Here is a 21,761-nt window from a genome sequence, read left to right as displayed (position 1 = left end):
CACAACTGACCAGCTTCTATGGGAGAAGCACAAAATAAATAAGATTCTTTCATGGTCGTTTTGCAGATATTTGCCCATTTTTGCATTTGTTTTGGTTTAATTTATAGGACATTGAAGCCATTTTGAAGAGCTAACACTGGACTCTTGGTTTGTGCTCTACAAACTTATTCAATAACCCTTCAAACGTCCTATTTGGGCATTAAAGAAGTTAATATCATCATCCCGTCTGTTCTCTGCAACACAAACTATAATGCAGTTTAAAAGTGACTTTTTTTTTTAAGCAATCAGCATTTTAATGGGACAAAGCAAAAAAAAAAAAACAAAAGAATAAACATAGACCATGGTACTGAAGCATCAACAGAACTTCCCTTGCCTTTAACACAGGCTGAAAACATTCCCAGGCACTGCCTTCTCTCAGATGATTTTTGGTTAAATTAAAAAATAAAGGATAAAAGGTAATTCACTGATAATAAGGCAACATGATGAATTTCTCAATGATTACTTAGTGGAGGCCGCAGTGCAAAAAAAAAAAAAAAAAAAAAAAAAATCGGATCCTTGCGAGGCCGTTTCTTAATCTATAAAAACGACTGTTAAGTAGGTCTAAAACTGAATAAATTAGGAAGTACTCTTCAGTCAATCTAAAGGCGTTCGCCAAGGATCTGAAACAAAATGCTGCACTGTCTCTACGGTATCTAGACCCCCCCCCGTCCCAAACCCAAACCCAAACCCCAACCCCAACCCCACCACAAACCCAACCAGGAGCAAGCACGCTTCCTTAATTAACATGTCGTCTTTATACAGATTCACTACAATTGAACAGACCGTCTGTGACTTGGTTATTTACATGAAACAGACTTTCCAAATGAAATCACAAACTGGAATGCAAAAAACATTAAAACAAAAAAAAAAAGAAAACAAAGAGACCCCTAGTTATTTGTGCAACATTTGTCTGCCTGTAAGTACAATAAGAGTGGCAGTAATCCCTGCAATTGGTTTTTATTTGAGATATTTTAATTTAAAAAATAAAGTTGACAGTTGACAGCCACTTTTTCTTTTTTTTTTTTATGAACATAAAATGTCTCACATGATTTCATTGTGTGTCTTCTCAACACTTCTTTATGAAAACAGTCCCGAAATTAAACACAAAAAAAAAAAAAAAGGCAAAAGCTCTTTATACAATGTCGGCATTTTAAAGATGCTCAGAAAAAACAAAAAAAAAAAAAAAAAAAAAAGAAAGGACACTATTATATTTGTTATATTTGTTGCAAAAAAAAAAAAAAAAAAGGAAATAAACATGGCATAGTCCTTTGTGTTTCAGGGGAAGATGACCTGGACACTGTCTTGTGTGTAAAAGCATCAGTCCATGCACACACGTAAGCAAACACACATATTTCTTTATCCACAGACGGGATTCACGTCCGTTCAGTCCGATCCTGGAGATGAGGTGAAGGAGAGCTGAAATTTTTACTTATTATTATTATTATTATGTATTTATTTTTTATTGGATCCACTTTCCCCTCAAAACTGCCGACTTCTTCTTCTACTACTCAGTGTTTTCCTACGTTTCACAGAATGACTCAACAACACCCTGAGAGCTCGCCCGGCCTCGCGTTTATTATTATTATTATTTTATTTTTTTTCCCGCTTTTCGGCTTCCGACTGAGACAAAAATAAAAACCTCCGTTGACCCGATACACGTCTTCGTGGCTGCGCTGCAATACTGTGGACTATTGAGTGCTTTTATTTTATTTTTTTATATTTTTATGTGGCCAGAGTTCGTAGCCTCTTCTCCCTGCGTCATGATCCTTAAATAACCGGTATAAAAAAAAAAAAAAAAAAAAAAAAAAAACGTCGGCCCTTGCTCTTTGGCTCTGAGGAGCTAAAAAAAACAAAAAGATGATATTTTAATACGCTTTTAAATTCATCGGACTTTGAAACAAAACTGTGGCTGTGTTGGAAGTATTTTTGACACTTTTTTTATTTTTTTTTACCGAATGCAAAGTGCCTCAGCGTTTAACAGTGTGTTTTAAAGTGTGGATGGTTTGTCTTTACACTTGCGAATCTGGGCAGTGGGTGAGGAGTTTTGTTTTGTTTTGTTTTTTGGGGGGGAGGAGGATGGGGGAGGGAGGGGGCTGGTAGGGTTGATAAAATGGCGTACCAGCTACACTAATCTTTGTGGAGGTGACAGACAGAGCGCGTCTAACGCACTCTCTTCCCCGGTGGAGCATCATCCTTGTGGCCTCGGAGGCTCAGAGATAGATAGATAGAGATAGATAGATAGATAAAGAGAGAGAGGGGGAGGGAGGGAGGGAGGGCTACTGGTGACCGGTGACCGGGGGGGATCAGTGGGTGTGGTAGCCGGCGGTGCTCATGCCGGCCTGGTTGGTTAGCACCGTCCCGTTGACTCCCTGCCCGGGCTCCACCATCCCGCCGTTACTCACGGCGCCGACGCCCGTCCATCCAGCTCCAGCGTGTAACTGACTGCAGGACAAGCAGAGGACAGGAATTAATTAATTAATCAATTAATTAATTAACCATTTAACATCCTGATGGGTCGTACAGGAATATGTTTTCAATCAAGTACCGTATTTTCCGGACTATAAGTCGCGTTTTTTTTCATAGTTTGGCCGGGGACTTATACTCTGGAGCGACTTATGTGTGAAATTATTAACACATTATTATATCATTTCACATGTTATTTTCACACTAAACCGCAGGAGGGCGCTCTAGGCCTGTGTTGATAATTTCAACATTGGCGGTAACTTTTAAAAACAACTGAGAAGGGCTTAACAAAAATGGCACCGAAACGAAAATCATATTCTGCAGATTACAAGCTGCAAGTAGTAAAATATGCAGCCGATAATCGAGCAGCAGTTTGGAGTTAGCGAGAAACTTGTAAGGGAACTGGAGAAAAGCGGAGGTTACTCTTACTGAAATGAAGAAAACAAAAAAAGCCAATCGCGGGCTAAAAGCTAGGTGGCCACAGCTAGAGGAACGAGTTCGCACACGCGTTTGGGTGTTTGAACATCGTGCGCGACGTAGAAGAGGAAGCGCCGCATCTTCTACCTCCGGAGTTAGCGGAGTTGTTTAAAAGTGACACCGAGGATGAAGATTTCATTGGATTTTAGTTATTTGGGGTGACACGGATGGTTTGGTAAACTTCTTAGCATGTTATTTATGCTATACTTATCTGAATAACTCTTCATATGTTATGTTAACATACCAGGCACGTTCTCAGTTGTGTCATGTAACGTAAGAACAATTATTCAGCCTGTTGTCGCCTCTATTCTATTTTTATTTTAAATTGCCTTTCAAGATGACATGTCTGTTCTTGGTGTTGGATTTTATGAAATAAATTTCCCCCAAAAATGGGACTTATATATGTTTTTTCCTTCTTTATTATGCATTTTATGGCTGTTGCGACTTGTACTCCGGAGCGACTTATAGTCCGGAAAATACAGTACTAGTGACAAATCTGGCTCCCTGATACCTGACAAACACTAATCTTCTCAAATGCTCCGTTATAAACATATCTCATTCACAATTAACTTTTAAGACTCATATAATTGCAGTAAAATTTACCAATCTATTGTACCATTAGAGCTATTATCGTATGTTTGCATAATTATAATGCTAATATATTATGAAATTATGCACATATATATATACATATACATATATATACATATATATACATATACATATATATATATATATATATATATATATATACACACACACACACACACACACACAAACACCGCGTGTGTGCACGTGTAGACTTAGACTTTAATGATGCAGATTAACTGGTCATAATTTGTAGCTTAGTTGTTACAAAAAGAAGTTTAGTGTAAAAGTTCTGTAGTAGCTCCTCTGTCCCTCTAGTGTTTGGTTTAGTGGATGGGATGGATTGTCCATAATATGAAAGCAGTTTGTCCAGTGTCCTCCTGTCCCTCCCTGCCAATCACACGTCCAGGCTTTCAGATCAATTTGTTGATCCGATCGGGCGATTGTTGTTGTTGTTGTTGTAGATATGTGAGAAATGTATGAATGTTTGACTGTCTGTATGCTTCAATGTTTTCATTTACGTTATATTTTATGTCCTTTGTGGACCCCAGGAAGATTAGTGGTTGCCAAGGCGACAACTAATGAGGATCCAAACAATAAACAATAAACAATACGGGAGAACAGCAGGTTTTTGGACCAATCAGAGTGTTTGAGTAAATGCTGCAATATGTAATTTTCTTCTGATTTTGTTGATAAAAGTCATTAAAGGATTAAACCAACAAATTTTATTCAAAAAAAAAAGAAATAAATTCAGGCGAACCCAACAATTTCTTATTTTTTAGTAGGACCTAAGAAGTATAAAAACCAAGCGTCATCTTTGGACAGGAAGTAGTTTTTGGAGAAAAAAAAAATGATGTCCTCATATGTGGACACGGGGATTATTTCACTGTATATTATAATAAAGTCACCAATATGTAACAAAAACATAAAACTTAACGTGGCTGTGTAAATAAATAATGAATCCCAATGTCCTCAAACGAGTATTTGTTAAATAGCGAAGTTATAGCTCGTTACGTTTCTGTGTCATATTAAACTAAAACAGTTAATAAACATAAATAAACAAGTTTCAACTGTAAAACTTGATGAAGTTTTGCACATTTTAGACCACCTAGTATCTAGTTATGCAGACGAAGCTGCCACAAACCTAAAACTTAACGTCCCCACATGAGGACGCCGGGTCTCAGGAGATTAAACGAAGCAAACCTTTCACACAGACACAAAACTTTAAAAGGTTAAAGTTCTCACTTGTAGCCCTGCTGATCCCAGGTTTGTCCGTAGACGCCGTAGCTCGGCACCTGCCACCCGTTGGGAACGTACTGGCCGATCTGCTGCGTGTTGCTGTACCACTGCCCCCACTGGTTGTAGGGCTGCGCCGCGAAGCTCACCGTGTTCTGCTGCCGTACAGAATACATCAGGTTACACTTAGCTGGTAGCTTAGCTTAGCTTAGCTTAGCTTAGCCCTGGTTCACGCAGGGTTTCTGCACGTGTGAACAAGTGGAATTTAAGGCTTTTTTAAGACCATTATGGGTTAAATTTAAGATCTGCACCAAGCTAGACCTGGAATTACTTTGAAAATAACTAAATTTATTGTCATTCAACTATCAAATCAGGACATCATGCTCATATTTAAGACTGTTAAAGGTGTTAAAGCCTCCCCGTTCATACCTGTGCCATCTGTACTTGCTGTATGGGGCCCTGGACCATGTCCGTCGTCTCTTTGCCCCAGTAGCACTTGACGACGTAGCCCTCGATGGCCGTGCCGTTGACCGAAACGATGGCGTGAGCCGCTGCCTCGTGGGAGTTGAACCTGCGCACAGGAGGGAGGGAGGGAGGTGAGCTAATTATAACTCATCCGACGACAATCGCCCCGAAATTAAATCATCGCACAATCGGAGGCGTCGGTTTACCTCACGAACGAGTAGCCTTTCTCCGGGAAAACACGGATTTCCATGATTTGGCCGAAAGGCGAGAAGGTCTGTCTCATAATTTGCTCTGTGAACAAGGAAAGAATGCATTTTTTTTTTCTTTCTATCTTCCATTTGCTGCACTGCTGATGTTATTGTTGTGTTGACTCACCAGTGAGGCCCGTCGTGACTCCTCCACAGTAGACGGTGCAGTTGCTGGGACTGGACTGGTTCACCACCTCGTCAAACGATAGCTGTTTGGTACTAGGCGCTAAAAAAAAAACAAAAAAAAAACAGAAATGAATGGGTGGTTACAATAATTATTTAGATATTTCACTCTAAAACCCAACAATGGATCGACTAACGCGCAAAGAGGAGAGGCAGCGGTGAAAATAAATGTTGTTATAGAGTCGAATAACTCACTTTCGTTTGTGGTTTTAGGCGCCGGCTTCCTGGTGGCCCAGTTGGTCCTGATCTGCCGTCCCCCCAACCACTGACCCCCCATCTGCTGAATGGCGTTTTCTGCATCCTGGTCACGGGAAGAAAACATTGGTAAAATACACCAAACACTTGATGTAAATCCTGGCTTTTAAGCAAAGCTACACCCAAAGTTTTCTGTGTCCTCTTAACTCAACGGTCTAACCACTGGAAAACTTACCCATTTGTTGAAGAAGGAGACAAAGCCATAGCCTTTAGATTTACCTGTGGCCATGTCTTTCACCACTCGACAATCCCTGCACACAAACACAGTTAGATTAAGTTCCCACTCTTATCAGCTAATTCAACACTAAATAAAATCTAAATATTCTGGCACACATCATCCATATTTGACTTTGTTTGAGATGCTACACACTGACGTCTCAACTTTGCACCCAAATATCAGTCCTAACTTTGATTTATAACAAATTCTTTATAATTCTTGAATGAAAATAGGCAAAAAAAGGCAGCAAATCAAACAAAAAAACACTAATATATTAAAATATAAAAGACGCGGCTGGTTTATAAGGAGGATTAAGAGCACAGGCGACTTCCACAATTAATACAGATTAGCAGAGGTGCCCTTAAGGTGACTTAAGCTGAACACGCTGAACTGTCTGAAAAGCTCCCAGCAGGGGTCCAAGACGTTACCGAAAACAGACACCAGACGTTCATCGACGGCCTTAAGACTCGTGAGGACTTGTGTATTTTAATTCTGTAGCTTAAACTGTAGCTTATTTTGACACGAAAACTAAAAATAATCAACATTTACTACAGTGTTTGCTAAAAATGTACAGCATAGGTCGCAAAATCTTTGGTTGACAGACATTTTTTATATATATTTTTTATAATTTTCCCCCACAAATTTAAATTTCTTTAAATACACATTAACATGAATCCAACGTATTTTAGTAAAGGCATAAATTGAGTCAGAAGACATCATCTTTCAGTCACCACTTCACTCATTCAGAGATACAGGAGCAGTTTCAGAGCTCCACACTAGACCTGTCAATCTAAGCTTCTGTACACATAAGGCCCCGCCCCCATCACCCTTGAGCCAATCACAAGGCTGCATAGTACACGCCTATTTAGCCCCCAGGTGAAATCCCAGACAAACACTGCAATGTTAGCAGCTAAGTCCACAATATAAACAGCTATGTTTAGCTTTATGCTAGCTGCTTGATAGCTACTCTGTAACTATTTGAACCTGTGTATTATCTAAACAGCTTAAGACGATAAGAAAACACTCACGATATTTTCCCAAACGGAGCAAACGCTGCCTTTATGTCGTCTGTGGTGATTTCAGGACTTAGGTCTCCGACAAAGACGTGGAAGTGACCTTAGAAGAAGAAGAAGAAGAAGAAGATGATTCATTCACACTTTAATCCACAGAAACCAGGTTCGATCTGGTCGCAATCGTCCACTCACTGCTTGTGTCTTTCTTTTGGCTGGTTGGCGTCGTGGCCCAGTTGACCTTTACCTCCTGAGAGAGAGACAGATGCAGAAAGCGAGGGAAGAGGAAGAAGATGAGATATCACCGCACCCTTTGCAGAAAAGAGGAAGCTTCTGTTTTTTCTTTGATTAGAGATTCTGTCACACACACACACACCACTGTTACTTATTCGGTGATTGAGAACTTTTCTTTTATTTATTTATTTATTTATTTAATAAGATGGTCATCTGGGTTCTTATACAAATTTATAAACCTTTGCATTAATTAGCACACAGTAAAACACAGTGGAGCATATAAAAGGGACATATCACCTTCATAATTTAGGAACATTTTTTACTCTGTCAAGTCAATAATTTGGAGCAAAACTGTAGGAAGTAAGGTCCAAATAACAAGGGACTTACAAACAAGTGATTTTTACGAACTTGTTATACTCCTCAAATGGTCCTTCAATACCTGTTGAGGATAAAATATTTTTTTTAACTGGAGCGTATTTTTCTCGAGGTTGCTCTTAATGTGGAGTCTTTATGTCGTAATAAAAAAGAACACACAGCAGTAGGAGATGTGGAAAAAAGGGGGGAGGAGGAGGTGGGGGCAGAGGAGCATCGATTAAAGTAGATCAGAGAACATGATTAGACAGCAGGGCCTCGAGATGGAAACTCATCAGACAACATGAAGAATGACGTGAAAAAGAAAAGAAAAATCCAAACAGCACCGTATTCATAGCTTTAAAAAAAAAATAAAAAAAAACATTTTCTTACTGTCATTTAACGTGTTTTAACCCATTTTTAAAGCTTAAGATACGGAGAAGTGTTAAAAGTGTGTGTCCTTGTTTATTAAAATAGATGAAAATGTGTGAAACATGTTTACCGACTATCGGGAGGGCGAATTCGGGCATTAACTCGATTATAACTCCTTTCGTCGGAGCCCATAGACTGTACAAAAAGTGGATGCCATGACATCTAAAAGTGAAACCAAACAACGCAGAGTCCCGCCTCTTCCGTGTTAGTGGATGGGCCAAACTAAAACCTGAACTGGTTTCCGTCATTTTAGGTATTTAATATAATGATTTGTAAAAGTTTGTTTTACTTTTGATGCCACAAAAACAGGATGTGACATCATGATGATTGACAGTTGCCACTGACTCCGTCACCCATATTCCAGGAATTCTAGTTTCAGTTTGAGCAACGGGGGGGGAAGTGAAGACATGTGGTCCATTTTTTATACAGTCTATGCGTGAGCCCGACTTAAGTCTGTTAAACTGAACGCCAAACCTTTTGCGTACATGACTTTCCAGGTTGTAATCACAAGGTCCATTTTTGAAGGCAGCAATAGTCGTACTTTCTTTCAAGTGGTAGTGGAGTTTGAAACCTAAACCTGCAGAGTCCTACAACCAATCAAGAGCAACAAGGCGCCACATTCAGCAGTTAAGTCTTTTAAATGTTTGTCCTTTAAAGTAGCTGTCGGACTCTAAACGACTCGCTTCTCCGATGCCAACCATTTTGTTTTAAATACGTACGACTACGTTATCGTTTCACTTCTGTCCATCACCACACGATGGACAGATAAAGATATTTGCTGGACTATAAACAATCCCCAACAAAGAGACTCCGGACCAAAATATCCACCACAAAGAGGTTGATTTAGCTTCTAGGCTACGTTACCACACTACACCCATCAAATATGTTTATTGATTATTGTTGTTTAAACAGTAACAAGCTCACAATGAGAATCAAAAACACAATGTTTTTAAGATCCGTGTGTGACATTTCCATCCCGGTCATTTTTAGACCAAAAAAATAAATAAACATATTCAATAAAAGTGTCTCCGGTCGCTTCATGTCAAACTCTGCCCACCCAGCCTTCCCTCAGGCGACTCACCCAGGAGATATGATAGCTTACCTTACCCAGTATTTTCCGACCGTTCATGGCTGCTATTGTGGCAGTGGCATGTCTATGTTCATAGAACTCCACAAAGCAGTACGGATCATGTCCTGCTGTCTGGAGTGGACAGGAAAAACACAGATGTTAAGTCACTGTTGATTTAATTTAGCATAAAAAACAGAGATGTTACTACTGCACACTGGAAAAAAGAGCTGTGGATGAGGAGGATGAACACGAGAGGAGTCAAGACAAGTGCCTAAATCAGATAACGAGGATGGCAAACAAAAGCAGGAATTCTACGAAAGGAACAGTTGAGATTATACCACCACCACCACCACAAGCATGCGCTGGTTTGAGGATTATCTCATGATACGGGGGAAAAGAAATAAACGAATCTAAGAATAAACTTACATCTACTATCATTTTACAGCTTTTGCAGGGTCCGATCTGGCCAAACAGCTCCAGGATGAGAGCCTCCGTCACGTCTCGGGACAGATTTCCCACATACCTGGAAACAAAAACACAGACAAGAGTTAGAAACTACGAACCAACAAAGGCTGCACAATTTGGGAAAATACAATTTCTGGAACGTCGAGCATTAGAAGACAAGCTTTAATTGTCATTGCACACAAATTATAACATGTTAAATTAAAGAAATTCACTAATAAAAATAGTAAATGACACAATAACAATAAGAAAATCATTGGATCTTTCTGTAAAACCACCTGACAATGAAACTAATTATAGTTAATTTACTTATCATAAGTATTGCAGTTAGACAATTAATTAGAAAATTCATCAAATTAAAATTTTAGGTATTTTACTTTGGAAAAATGTGAAAAATATCTACAGTAGCTGCTCCTCCAGAGTGAGTATTTGCATTTTTGACCATTTATCCCTCGGGATAAATTAAGTATTTATCTAATCTAAGTGCTTACTGGAATAAAATGTGCTTCAGGCTACTGAATAATGTAAATATGACCTGGAATACTCCCATGTTTACACAGCCTTTAAGACCTTTCAGGTTGCTTTTCTTCCTTGTAACACAATAAGTTTACAATGTCCTGTTAACATCGACTAGAACAAGAATGAGAATCAAACAATACACCAATTAAATGTGCTCACAATGTGTGAAAAGGAGCATATTATGCACGCTCACCATGTGATGCCTCAAGAAAATGAAACCTTTAGGTTGTTAATACCAAATAATTCTGTATTTGTAATATTTAAGAATAAGTCAAGCACATAATGTAGCTACAGTGAAGAACCACTGTTAAAAATGCAGCTACTGACCTTGTTTTGCTTGACTGGAAGCTTTAAATAAAAACATCTCATCCAGGTAATATAAATATACACTTTAACAACATCGACCTTTGTAATATTCATCAAGGCTACTGATGGAAAGAACGTATATCCTTAAAAATAGCTTCCTAGGCCTGTGCAATGATGACTCCACTAACCAAGTAACGTTATGGAGACAGCACGCGAAACTCCATTTAAAGACTGGCACTTTAATGTTCTTCTGCACATCTCAAGGTTTCTCTACGGTGTAGAGCTGCCTCCCAACGCCTTATAGAATAATTGACATACACATTTTTATTCGGCATAAATAAAACCTATGAAGCAGGGTTTGTTTTTATTGAGAATTGAACTTTTGTGTCAGGTTTTCCTTAGCGAGCACCGGGAACGTACGCGTTAATTTGAGATTCTTCTGGAATTAGCTAGCCAGCCAGGTAGCATTGCCATATACTGAAGCACAACTACGGGTTTAATTGTTACTTGAGATGCAACAAAAACTAATTTAGCAGTTAAATGCCTTGATGATTTCGAGGCCCGGTCAAAAAAAGAAATGGGCTCTGGGATAACCAGCCGCTGCTGGACGTTACGTGACGAACAGAAGCTAGCGGTAACGCAGACACTTACAGGGTTTTGGGCTGGTCATCGTCCATTTTGCTCCACTCGCTGGCCGAAAACAAGACGCAACCCTGAGAGCAAATCCACGACTGTTCGCGGGCAAGCTACCGGCGACACCGTCGAGATAGTTTAATGCAAAGTGTGAACTGGTTTTTTAGCGCCGCTGTTAGCTCCTGAATGAACAATGGAGGCAGCCGACAAAGATGGCGGAGCGACCGGGGCCGACTCATAACGCGCATGCGCGACAGTTCAGCCAAAGGCAATTTCTGGGCAGATTACAAAACCGTGCAACCTGGAAAACACAACAAATAACACATTACATTTAAAAAAAAAATACAGATATTTTCTGCCTTCCTTACTGGATGACACCAAAACTTGGAGCTTATGCAATCTTGCACGAATCAAACTATTAAAAAGTGCTGATTGTATTGTTTTTACAGACATTTAAAACCTGTACTCACTGTTTGTTTATGTATTTACGCTGCAGGGAAGTAACTAAGTAGAGCTTTTAGATACTTTAGTACTTCTCTTATTTATGCAACTTAATATTTCTACACTTTTGTACATTTCAAGCAGATATTGTCCTTTATTTTTCATTGTTTTATTTCCATAAGTCTAATTTATGCTGTTCAGTTTTATTTGTTATGCTTTTATTTATTTTTTTTTGCACTTATTTAAGTTCTATGTTTTTGTCCAGGTGAGCAAAGTGACCAGAGTCAGATTCCTTGTATGTGCACACATACCTGACTAATAAAGCTGATTCTAAATCTGATACTCGTCAGGTTAAAGGCACCTAAAGTGATCAACAATTGAATTCTGATGTTTTATTATAGATTTATAAGTTAAGTTGAGACTTAAAAGGAACAGCTGTAAAATAACAGTGACATATGATCTGATCTTTAAACATGTTAGTGTGTTTTCCATAATTAATATTTATTTCCATACGTAATTAGAAGTGCTAATATATGTTATATATATATATATATATGCTATTATCTAATCAATTCTGCAAATATATGGAAGAAACAAATGATTTTAACATTATTTACTTGAAATGTTTGTTCAAAGTTGAACCACAGCTTTAACTGTGTTCGTTTACAGGAAGTAAATTGTGAACACATTTAATCTAATTTGATTCATAAATATTTTTTACAGTTTAAAAAATTGCTCTAATCATCTACATATAAACATATTTTATATTTATTTAACAAACAATATTTTCTTAAGATATAAATGATTTAATTCATTTTTATTTTTAAAACTTATTTGAGCCTTAAAATGAAATGAAATAAATGATCCTTGTGTATTTTTACTGAGTTTTATTTATGGCATAAAAAACCCTTCAAACGCTTTACGTGATGGTGAATAAAAGCTCCACATATGCCCGCAGATAGAATTATGACAAACATTTACAAAAACATCAGAACTTCACATACAAGTATAATACAAGTGTCACCATTTTTCGCGGCCGTGTTGTGTGTCTTTGGTAGTTTTGTGCGTCGTTTTCACTCCTCATTCTCTCAGCCCTTCCAGATGTGATCAGCGGTAGAAACACAAAGTCACTCATAACAGAATCACCCAAGAGTTTTTTTTTTAGAAAAGGTGGAATCATGTAAACTGTTTTTAAATAATCCAAGTATCAAACCTGATTCACATGGTGCTTCAAGTACAACTCAAACATGTCACCAATTTATTTTAAATTAATGACAAACAATAATAATAATAACAATAATAATAATAATAATAAAAAACGGAAATCACATTTAAATAAATCCCTTAGAGTCCAGCGGTTTCCCGGACGACGCAGCGTCGGGAGTCTCTTCCTTCCTCATCTGGGACAGACGCTGTCGGTGAGCAGCTTCTCCATCCTCTTTATCTTGCGCTTGTTCTTGGGCATGGGTTTGTCGTACATGCCGTTCTTCAGTAGATGCTCTTTGCTGTGGTGAATCTGGGCGCCGTGCTCCAGCTGGAAGGAGCACAGGGCTTTCAGAGGCCTCAGCAGAACCTGCAGAAAAACAAGGCAGCGCAATAAATTCATTTATTTACCACTGAATCCTCTCTTTGAAATGAAACACGACGCAATAACATCTCAGTAAGGAGGAGGATTCACAAACTACATATGTGTTAATGGGTCTGAAAGCTGTGCAGCAACATCCTGAATGTGTATCCAAACTTTGATTTAATTTGATTTGATTTAATAATGACCAACACAACATTTGTAGTTCTCGTAGTGCAGAAAATATGCAACAAAACAAAACTAAAAGTTTTGTTTGTCTAACTGGAAGTACGTTAGCAATGGTAAAAAATCAGGACAACAAATGAAAACATAGAGAAGGTGAGATGTTACTAGCAGCTCTCAACCTCCTGAGTTTTTATTCTGATGCAAACCTGCATAAAACTAAAGCAGAAACATCTCATTTTAACGTAGTATTCGTTACGGAAGCAGCTGGAGGAGACCAAAAATGGAGCAACAGCTAAATTCTCGTGTAGCCAAATAAATAAATAAATAAAATAAACTGCATTTCACCTCTTGGATGTCGTCGTTCTGCTCCAGGACCGACAGGGCGACGGCAGCACATTCCAGCGTAGACAGACAGATGTTGGAGGGTTGTGTGCGGATCACGTACTGACTGGAGAGAGTCCTGTTCAGCTGCACCTGGTCGATAAACGCAGAGGGAATCACTTCAAGTTGTGATTTTGATCAAATCTTTTTTTTCTTTTTTTGCCGGGGTTGCAGTCATTTAATGTGTTAACGCTGAAGGATTATATCTCTATGTACACGTTTATCTGTTCATTTGTTTATTTGGGTTCACCTGACACCAGACATACGTGTAAATAATTATTCGCTTATTCAATAATAATTTAGTGAATAATATGAACCAGTTCATTAGGTAAACTAGTGACAACACCCTAATAGAGGTCAGATAATTGATTGTTGGGTTTTAATAATAAATTACGGAAGAGGATTAGGGCTACTGGAAAAAAATTATATATTTTTTCACAATTCTGAGAGCTAAGTCAAAATTTTGAGAAAAAAGTCAGAATTCTGTGATTCAAATAAGAATTCTGAAAAAAATGTCAGAATTCTGACAGTAAAGTAAAATTCTGAGATTAGATTAAGAATTCTCAGAAAAAAGTAAAAATTGTGAGATTAAAGTAAAAATTGTGAGATTAAAGTCAGAATTCTGAGAAAAAAGTCAAATTTCTGTGATTAAAATCAGAAATCTGAGAAAAAAGCCAGAATTCTGACAGTAAAGTAAAATTCTGAGATTAGATTAAGAATTCTCAGAAAAAAAGTAAAAATTGTGAGAGAAAAGTCAGAATTCTGACAGTTAAGTAAAATTCTGAGATTAGAGTAAAAATTGTGAGATTAAAGTAAAAATTGTGAGATTAAACCCAGAATTCTCAGAAAAAAAAGTCAAAATTCTGAGATTAGAGTCAGAATTCTCAGAAAAAAAGTAACAATTGAGAGATTAAAGTAAAAATTGTGAGATTAAAATCAGAATTCTGAGAAAAAAGTCAAATTTCTGTGATTAAAATCAGAATTCTGAGAAAAAGTCAGAATCCTGACAGTAAAGTAAAATTCTGAGATTAGAGTCAGAATTCTCAGATTAAAGTAAAAATTGTGAGATTAAAGTAAAAATTGAGAGATTAAAGTCAGAAATCAAAAACAAAAATTAATTTGCTCTAACTACAATTTTTTTTTTCCAGTGGCCCTAAACCTCTTTCGTAGATTAGTTAATTAAATCATTAAATAAACAGTTAAAATAATCTGCACATCTTTGCACATTTGCAAATGAAATGTATATTAAGGATTTGATTGTTAAAAACAGCACAAAAGTGAAGCGCTGGAGCCAGAGCTGCACCGACTGGCTGCAGATAAATAATAAATCAGGTTTTACAGCCGGTTATAAACTAATTGAAGCAGCAGTTTCAGTGGCAGAAAAACCACAATTGTTTCCGTGTCCTTCATGCGAGCGCACACACCTGTTTGGGCAGGTGGAACAGGCTGTTCTTCAGGAACATGTTCTTGGCCTGGCTCCAGGTGCCGTCGATGATGATCACGTTACGTCTGACGCCGCCCGTCTCCTGGTTCTGCACCAGCTCCTCCAGGTTCTGGGAATTAGGACCCGGGTACAGGATGAGAGTCCTGGTGTCCCGACACACCGCAGCCAGCTCCGGGTGTCTGAGAGGAAAAACAAAAACAAAAACAACAGAGCCACAACATTAAAACCACCAACCTGATGAAAAACAATAAAGATATATTCTATTCTACTGCGTCACTTACTTCTCCTCATTAAACCTCCGTCCAACTATAACGTTGCACTTTCCTTGTGGCAGACAGGCTGCGAGTAGAGGGACGGTGCGAAGTACTCGGCTCTCCTGAAAGGACAAAAAAGCCTCAGGTGAGCTCCAAGAAAACCAACGAAGAAGAAGAAGAAGAAGAAGAAGAAATGATGTTTGTGCAGAGCGAGAAACAATAAACTAAGCAGTTTTTTTAAAAAGGACACTTACTCTCGTTTAACATTTGGTGGCTCACCTCTGCAGGATGCTGCACCACGTAGAGACACGTGGACACGTCCAGGGGTTGAGGTGGAAGGAAAGGACAGAGACAAACCTTCTGAGGACGACTGCATGGGAGGACGGACGGATGGAAGACATGAGATATTAAAAATGTTCCCATGTTTCATGTGTCGGGTACTTTATGTACATAGCAACACCCCCAGAAGAAGACAGGAGGAGGAGGAGGAGACGAGGAAGGAGGAGACGAGGAAGGAGAAGGAGGAGGAGGAGAAGGGGAAGAAGATGAGAGAGGAGGAGAGGAGGGAGAGGAAGGAGAAGGAGAGGAAGAGAGAAGATGGAGGAGAGGAGGAGGAGGAGAGAGGAGAGGAAGAGGAAGGGAAGGAGAGAGAGGAGAAGGGGAGAGAGAGAATGGAGGAAGGGGAGGGGAGGAGGAGAGAGAAGAGAGGAGAGAGGAAGGAGGAGAGAGAAGGGAGAAGGAGGAGGAGGAGAAGGGGAAGAAGATGGAGGGGGAGGAGGAGGAGGAGAAGGGGAAGAAGATGGAGGGGGAGGAGGAGGAGGAGACGAGGAAGGAGAAGGATGAGGAGGAGAAGGACAAGAAAAATGAGGAGGATTAGAAGAAGCAGAAGAGAGAGGAGGAGAGGAGAAGGAGAGAGAAAGAGAGGGGGAGGAGGGGGAGGAGGAGGGAAGGAGGAGAAGAAGGAAGAAAGGAAGGAAGGAGGAGGAGGAGAAGAGGAGGAAGAGAGGAGGAGAGAGAGAGAGAAGGAGGAGAAATGGAGGAGGAAGGAGAAGAAGGAGGGAAGAGAGGAGGGAAGGAAGGAAGGAAGGGAAGGGAGGAGAGGAGAGAGGAGGATGTAGAGAGAAGGGAGGAGAGAGGAGAGGAGAGAAGAGGAAGGAGAAGGAGAGGAGAAGATGAGGGGAGAAGAGAGAGGGAGAGAGAGGAGGAAAGAGGAAAGGAGAAGGATGAGGAGGAGAAGGGGGAATGAGAAGGAGGAGAAGGATGAGAAGAATGAGGAGGATTAGAAGAAGCAGGAGGAGGAGGAGGAGGAGACGAGGAAGGAGAAGGATGAGGAGGAGAAGGGGGAATGAGAAGGAGGGGAAAAAGATGGAGGAGGAGAAGAATGAGGAGAATTAGAAGAAGCAGAAGAAGGTGGAGAAGAAGGAGGAGGAGTTGGAGGACAAGGAGAAGAAGAATGATAAGAAGAAGAAAGTGGAGGAGGAGGAGGAGGAGAAGAAGGGGGAGGAGGAGAAGGTGGAGGAGTAGTAGAAGAAGAAGAAGGTCGAGAAGCAGAAGGAGAAGAAGAGAAGAAGAAGGATGCTGATGGTAAGAAGAAGAAGGGTCCCTGTTAGCTTTAGCATTAGCCTAGCTCCGCTCTCATTCATCTCACCGGCACCGTAAACACGTCGGCCTCCGCTCCTCGAGCTCCACCGGGAGAGCGGCCAGGTCTCCGAAGGCGTCCACCAGCCCGTCGTCCACCGGGGACCCGTCGCATGTCTCCGGGGAGGTTTTCTCCGAGATTTTCGCCTCCGCGGAGCTCAGACGGTCCATCTCGGAGTTAGCATTGATGCTAACTTTAGCCGAGAGACCAGCGAGAGGCGCGTCTGGTGTAGAAGTAGATCCAATAGAGAGGCTGATTTTTTTTTAGTTATTATTTCTAATTTCCGCTTTACCTCATGATTTTGTGTTATTTTAGTTTCCCATACTTCCTGTGTATATACTACTTATGTTTATAATATATATTCTTCCGCCTCTAGTTCTTGTACATTTGTTCTTTCTGTATATAATTTTGTTTACTATTTTATTTCATTAGATATTATTTATTTATTTTTCATTTTATTTTAATTGTATCGTTTTATATAATTAAAACCTTAAAACTGACAAATAAAATCTTACCTTACCTTGTGTCTACCTGCATGTCCGCTCTATCTGCACCACTTCTATGCCTGAGACACTTGTTTTGGTTGTTGTTGTTAATCCATCGACTCTTTGCTGCCACCTGCTGATGCGGAGGAATAACAACCAAACCCATTTCAAACGTGATTCTTATATCCTTAAAAGTAGCTGTCACTTTAGCCCCAACTACACATTTATATGCTGCACATTTACATTCGATCACGTTTGATTTTTGAGAAAAAAAAAATAAGTCTGAGTGTATTTCTCGGTCTTCTCTCCTCAAGGTCAACAGGAACAGGATCACTGCTGAGCTCCAGATGGCATCTTTTGGATCCAAATGTGCAAACCTGGACACGGACCTGTGCAGAATAATGTGTGTGCATGAGCTTGTTGTGCTCCAGTAACACATATGAGCTAGAATTTGGTTGTTTTAGTGAAACAGGAGACATACTTTGAATGATTTAAGGTACTTTTGTTGTCATGGTAACTATTTTATTTATGGAAAAACCACATCTGACACAAGCTATTTAAATTTTCTGTGTCGAAACACTTTTTTTTGCAGGAACAGGTGCACATAAATAAACAGAGAATGAATAGAGAGTTAAGTAATCTGTCAAAAAAAATAAAACATAAATCGAAATGTTTGTTTCGGTGCAAGCGGGAGCTCAGAGTCCTACTTGAGACATGGAAGTGTCAGGTTAAACGGGTTTATTTTTAGCCGAAGATGCACCCTAACAGTCAGGAAAGCACCGACACATGCACTCTCACCCCTTTTTTCCTCCGCTCATGACGCAAACCTCTCCTCTCAAACACATTTCATGCACTAGAACCTTTTTGATCAGTGTGCTAGCAACTGGAATTGACAAAAAAGTAGAGACGTATGTGTGTGCTCATTTGACTCTGATTTCATGTCCATATTAGGTCGTATCTATTGCAGCACGTTATATCAAATTTACTTAAAATAGACTAAAGTATTATACACTGTCCTTTGTTCTTTGCTGGTTCGGCTGATGAGGAAGCGTCTCCTTGTTTCTCAGGATTATCTGATTCTAGCGACTTAACGTCTTTCTCCTCTGGATCAGTTTGTTTCAGTTCAGTCTCGTTTCCTTGCTCTTCCGTTTTGGGGTCTTCCTCTACAGCTGGTTTCGCGACACTTGCACTTATTACGTTTGTATCTTCTCTACTGTCAGTTTCCGGTGATTCAGGTTTCTCGGGTGGAGCCGCTTCAGTGGAGGCCTCCGTCGTTTGGTCTCCGTCTCCATCGCCCTCGTCAGCGGTCTCCGCCGGCGACGCCGTCTCCTTCTCCTCCTCTCGTTGCTCCTTTCCTCCGGCCTCCTCTTCCTCCAGCGCAACTGGAGTCAGAGGCGTTAGATCCAGACACATCTTAGGAGAGGAGGCTGCCTTTCTCCTCGGAGGTGCGACAGGTGTATTTATTTCTGGAGCCTGTCCCCGGTCTGTACGCACATGTCTATCATCATCCAGGACCGTAGGATGATCATCTGTAGTTAACCAGTCTAGTTCCTCCGAGGGGAAGTCAAAGCTTGAGAGGCTGAGTGGATCTACTGGGGTTTCTGGAACTTTTGCCACCACTATGGAGACACTTTTCTCCGGCTTGGCTTTAGTTTTTTTAGTCGTCGGTTTTGTGTCTTCTTCTTCTACCGATCGAGGGAACGGGTCTATATCACAAGGAGACGAGTTGTCACTGGACCTGAGGAAGTCCGTTAATTCTTCCTCCGACTGCGGCATCGCACTTTGTTCACCCTTTGACTGAAAGTTTCCCAAATCGTACACATCCTGGGTCAACACCCGTGGTCCTTCCTCGGGACGTTTTTCTTTGCATGACGGTTCCGCCTCCACCACGGGAGTCTCGTCGATGAGGACGTATTTCTCTAAATATCCCCTGGCCTCTCGATCCGAGTGCCTGCTGTGGAAGGACTTCTCCGACGTCATGCTTTCTGTGTCCTCCTCTTTTTTCCGGCTGCCTATCGCCTCCTCGTACAGGTCGGTGTAAAGAAAGGCCATGGCTTTGGGCTCTTCCAGCAAAATGGGGTCGATGATTTTCGGGGGACCGTCCGGTAGAAAGATTGGAGTCAGGACGTCCTCTTGGCTTCCAAACAGATTTGAACCACTCGGTTTTGACGGAAGTCTCGTGGGTGCACCATCGGCGACGACTTCTGTCTCCAGACTTTTCATTGGGTAGTTATCTGTGCCACCGTAGAAGACTTCATCTAGAAGCTCACTGGTGAGCTCCTCTAGACTGACGGCGTCTGACTTGTCGTTGTCCACACCGGTGATGGTGCTGGCGAGAAACTGCGGTGGATTCTCGGCGTCCTTTCTCTCAGCCTCAAGCTCCGCTTCCACCTGTCCTCCCACGATTACTGCAGGACTTCCTGGAGCCTGAGCATCAACCAGGGCAAACGCCTCGAAGTAGTCCACGTTTCCAGGAGGTCTTCTCCCTGGAGGTCTGGCCACGGGAGCTCCCGGTGGATCCATTGCACGTGGAGGTGAGGGTCTAACGTGGTCGGCCACCGGTGCGCCCACTGAGATCAGGAACTCGTTGTCCTGAGTGTTCTCACTAGCTTTAGGAAGGGGGCTCTCCTCCAGATAAGACAGATTGTCCACCATTTCTTTGCTCTCCTCTTCATCCACAGTGAGTTCAAGTTCAGAAGGAACAATAATGTTGAGGATTTCAGAGCCTTCAGAAACCAATCCAAACAGCTGATCAGTCGGTTCCTCTTGGTCGTCTTCTCCCTCGGTTTTCACATTTGGTTGAGAGACTTCCACCAACTCTGGCCGCCCCGAGACGTTCTCAGAACTTTCTACCAGGACCTCACGTCTGCTTTTTTGACCGTTGCCCCTCTCTTTAGTCTTCTTCCGTCTGGTAATCAGCTCCTCGTCCATGACGAATATAATCTTTCCCGCCGGATGAGACCCGTGGGGCGTCGCCGGTCGTGCCGCGGCCTGAGAGCCGAGATCCACGGAGAGGCTTCCGGCCTCAGACGCCCACGGCGTGGTGCAACGACTCGGGGTCGTCTCCCACGCGATCCCGCTGTCCTCGCCTTGCACCGTCACCATGGAGAAGGAGGAGTCCATCATCAGGCACTGCATCTTAGGTCGGACATTGTCATCGTGGACGGCCTCGCGCAAACTGAAGGCACAGTAACACAAACAGTGAGAGGAAACTACACAAACCTGAGGGTGTCAAACTGCCTTGACTACACAGGAATCCTTCATCAATGCCAGTTTAATTCAGCAGGACTTTAGCTTTGTCACTTGTAACATGAACACACATTTTACGAACCAATGCATGGACTTATCCAACAAGTCATTGCCCCTGAGCTACTTAAAGTTTGAGCTGCAGAACATCCACCCATGAATACCTGTTTCTGAGGTTCTCCACTTCATCGCTGCCATCGAGGTTTTGTCCCGTGATATCTTCAGGCGTCAGCACCGTCATCTCGGCATCGACATCTGACCGTGCGAGATCCTCTCTGACTCTGGAATCCATTGTTTGAATCCTCGGTGAATTTGCTTTCGGCCTCTCGGCTCAGCTCAGCTCAGCTCAGCTTCTCTGCTCTGTTGATCACGTTCTAAGCAAGCACGCCCGACTTCGAGTTTTCCTGCTCAGCGTAATCTTGAAATAGAAAACTAGCCTTCCACTGTTTCATGTGAAGCATTTGCAACATGGAGGGAAGGTTCTCATCTCTGCTCTCTGCTCTCACACTGGATTGGAACCTCACATTTGGTTCTAGTAACAGATTTGATCCTGGGTTAAAGTGTTGTAGCCTGTGAGCGGTTTGAACTTTAAAAATACGATTAAAAAAAAATGCAGCAACCTTAAGTAAATGCCTCCGGGTTATTTTTCTTGCCAGGGCTATATATAAATTTGTGCTGGTAGCCTGTATCCAGTGTCATGAGCCGCCTATAACTCTGTCAGAGGTAAGAATGTAAAAAGTTTTGTTTTTATTTGTGCAGAGAAGTCACAAAAGTGTGATAAAAAGAAACCCTGCTCCTCGTCTTCTACCTTTATAACAAGTATTTAGGAGTTAGAGTATTACATAATACATAATAATTACTAAAAATCCAGTATTTTTGTATTTAAAAACGTTTTAACCACTTCAGCTTTGATGAAAATGTCAGTTTCACACCT

The 21,761-nt window shown here is 40.9% G+C and overlaps 3 protein-coding genes across 5 annotated transcripts; all 3 read right to left on the bottom strand.

The window, feature by feature from the left end:
* Positions 1-268: 268 nt before the first annotated feature.
* Positions 269-11,409, bottom strand: LOC124997011 (cytotoxic granule associated RNA binding protein TIA1-like). Of its 2 annotated transcripts, none has more exons than XM_047570472.1 (12): positions 11,206-11,409; positions 9,694-9,790; positions 9,301-9,399; positions 7,377-7,431; positions 7,200-7,287; positions 6,130-6,205; positions 5,895-6,000; positions 5,644-5,742; positions 5,475-5,559; positions 5,233-5,374; positions 4,813-4,961; positions 269-2,481 (listed from the first exon to the last, which is right to left on the bottom strand). In XM_047570472.1, the coding sequence occupies exons 1-12, from the start codon at positions 11,229-11,231 to the stop codon at positions 2,343-2,345; spliced, it is 1,161 nt and encodes a 386-aa protein (XP_047426428.1). In that variant the 5' UTR covers positions 11,232-11,409; the 3' UTR covers positions 269-2,342. The 2 variants fall into 2 exon arrangements, with proteins under 2 accessions (XP_047426428.1, XP_047426429.1); XM_047570473.1 differs by having other exon boundaries at positions 4,813-4,958.
* A 1,091-nt stretch (positions 11,410-12,500) lies between these two features.
* On the bottom strand, positions 12,501-17,946 carry dtwd2 (DTW domain containing 2). 2 transcript variants are annotated; one of them, XM_047569402.1, is made up of 7 exons: positions 17,617-17,946; positions 17,106-17,319; positions 15,737-15,827; positions 15,485-15,579; positions 15,184-15,382; positions 13,724-13,852; positions 12,501-13,201 (listed from the first exon to the last, which is right to left on the bottom strand). In XM_047569402.1, the coding sequence occupies exons 2-7, from the start codon at positions 17,264-17,266 to the stop codon at positions 13,025-13,027; spliced, it is 852 nt and encodes a 283-aa protein (XP_047425358.1). In that variant the 5' UTR covers positions 17,267-17,319; positions 17,617-17,946; the 3' UTR covers positions 12,501-13,024. The 2 variants fall into 2 exon arrangements, with proteins under 2 accessions (XP_047425358.1, XP_047425359.1); XM_047569403.1 differs by lacking the exon at positions 17,617-17,946 and having other exon boundaries at positions 17,106-17,491.
* A 145-nt stretch (positions 17,947-18,091) lies between these two features.
* On the bottom strand, positions 18,092-21,557 carry si:ch1073-398f15.1 (cardiomyopathy-associated protein 5). The gene is made up of 2 exons (XM_047569400.1): positions 20,992-21,557; positions 18,092-20,759 (listed from the first exon to the last, which is right to left on the bottom strand). The coding sequence occupies exons 1-2, from the start codon at positions 21,117-21,119 to the stop codon at positions 18,578-18,580; spliced, it is 2,310 nt and encodes a 769-aa protein (XP_047425356.1). The 5' UTR covers positions 21,120-21,557; the 3' UTR covers positions 18,092-18,577.
* Between the last annotated feature and the right edge of the window lie 204 nt (positions 21,558-21,761).

This window comes from Mugil cephalus, chromosome 19 (genome assembly GCF_022458985.1).
Source record: "Mugil cephalus isolate CIBA_MC_2020 chromosome 19, CIBA_Mcephalus_1.1, whole genome shotgun sequence".
Lineage (NCBI taxonomy): Eukaryota > Metazoa > Chordata > Actinopteri > Mugiliformes > Mugilidae > Mugil > Mugil cephalus.
Note: the sequence above shows the minus strand (reverse complement) of the source record. Positions and strands in the feature narration are given on the sequence as shown.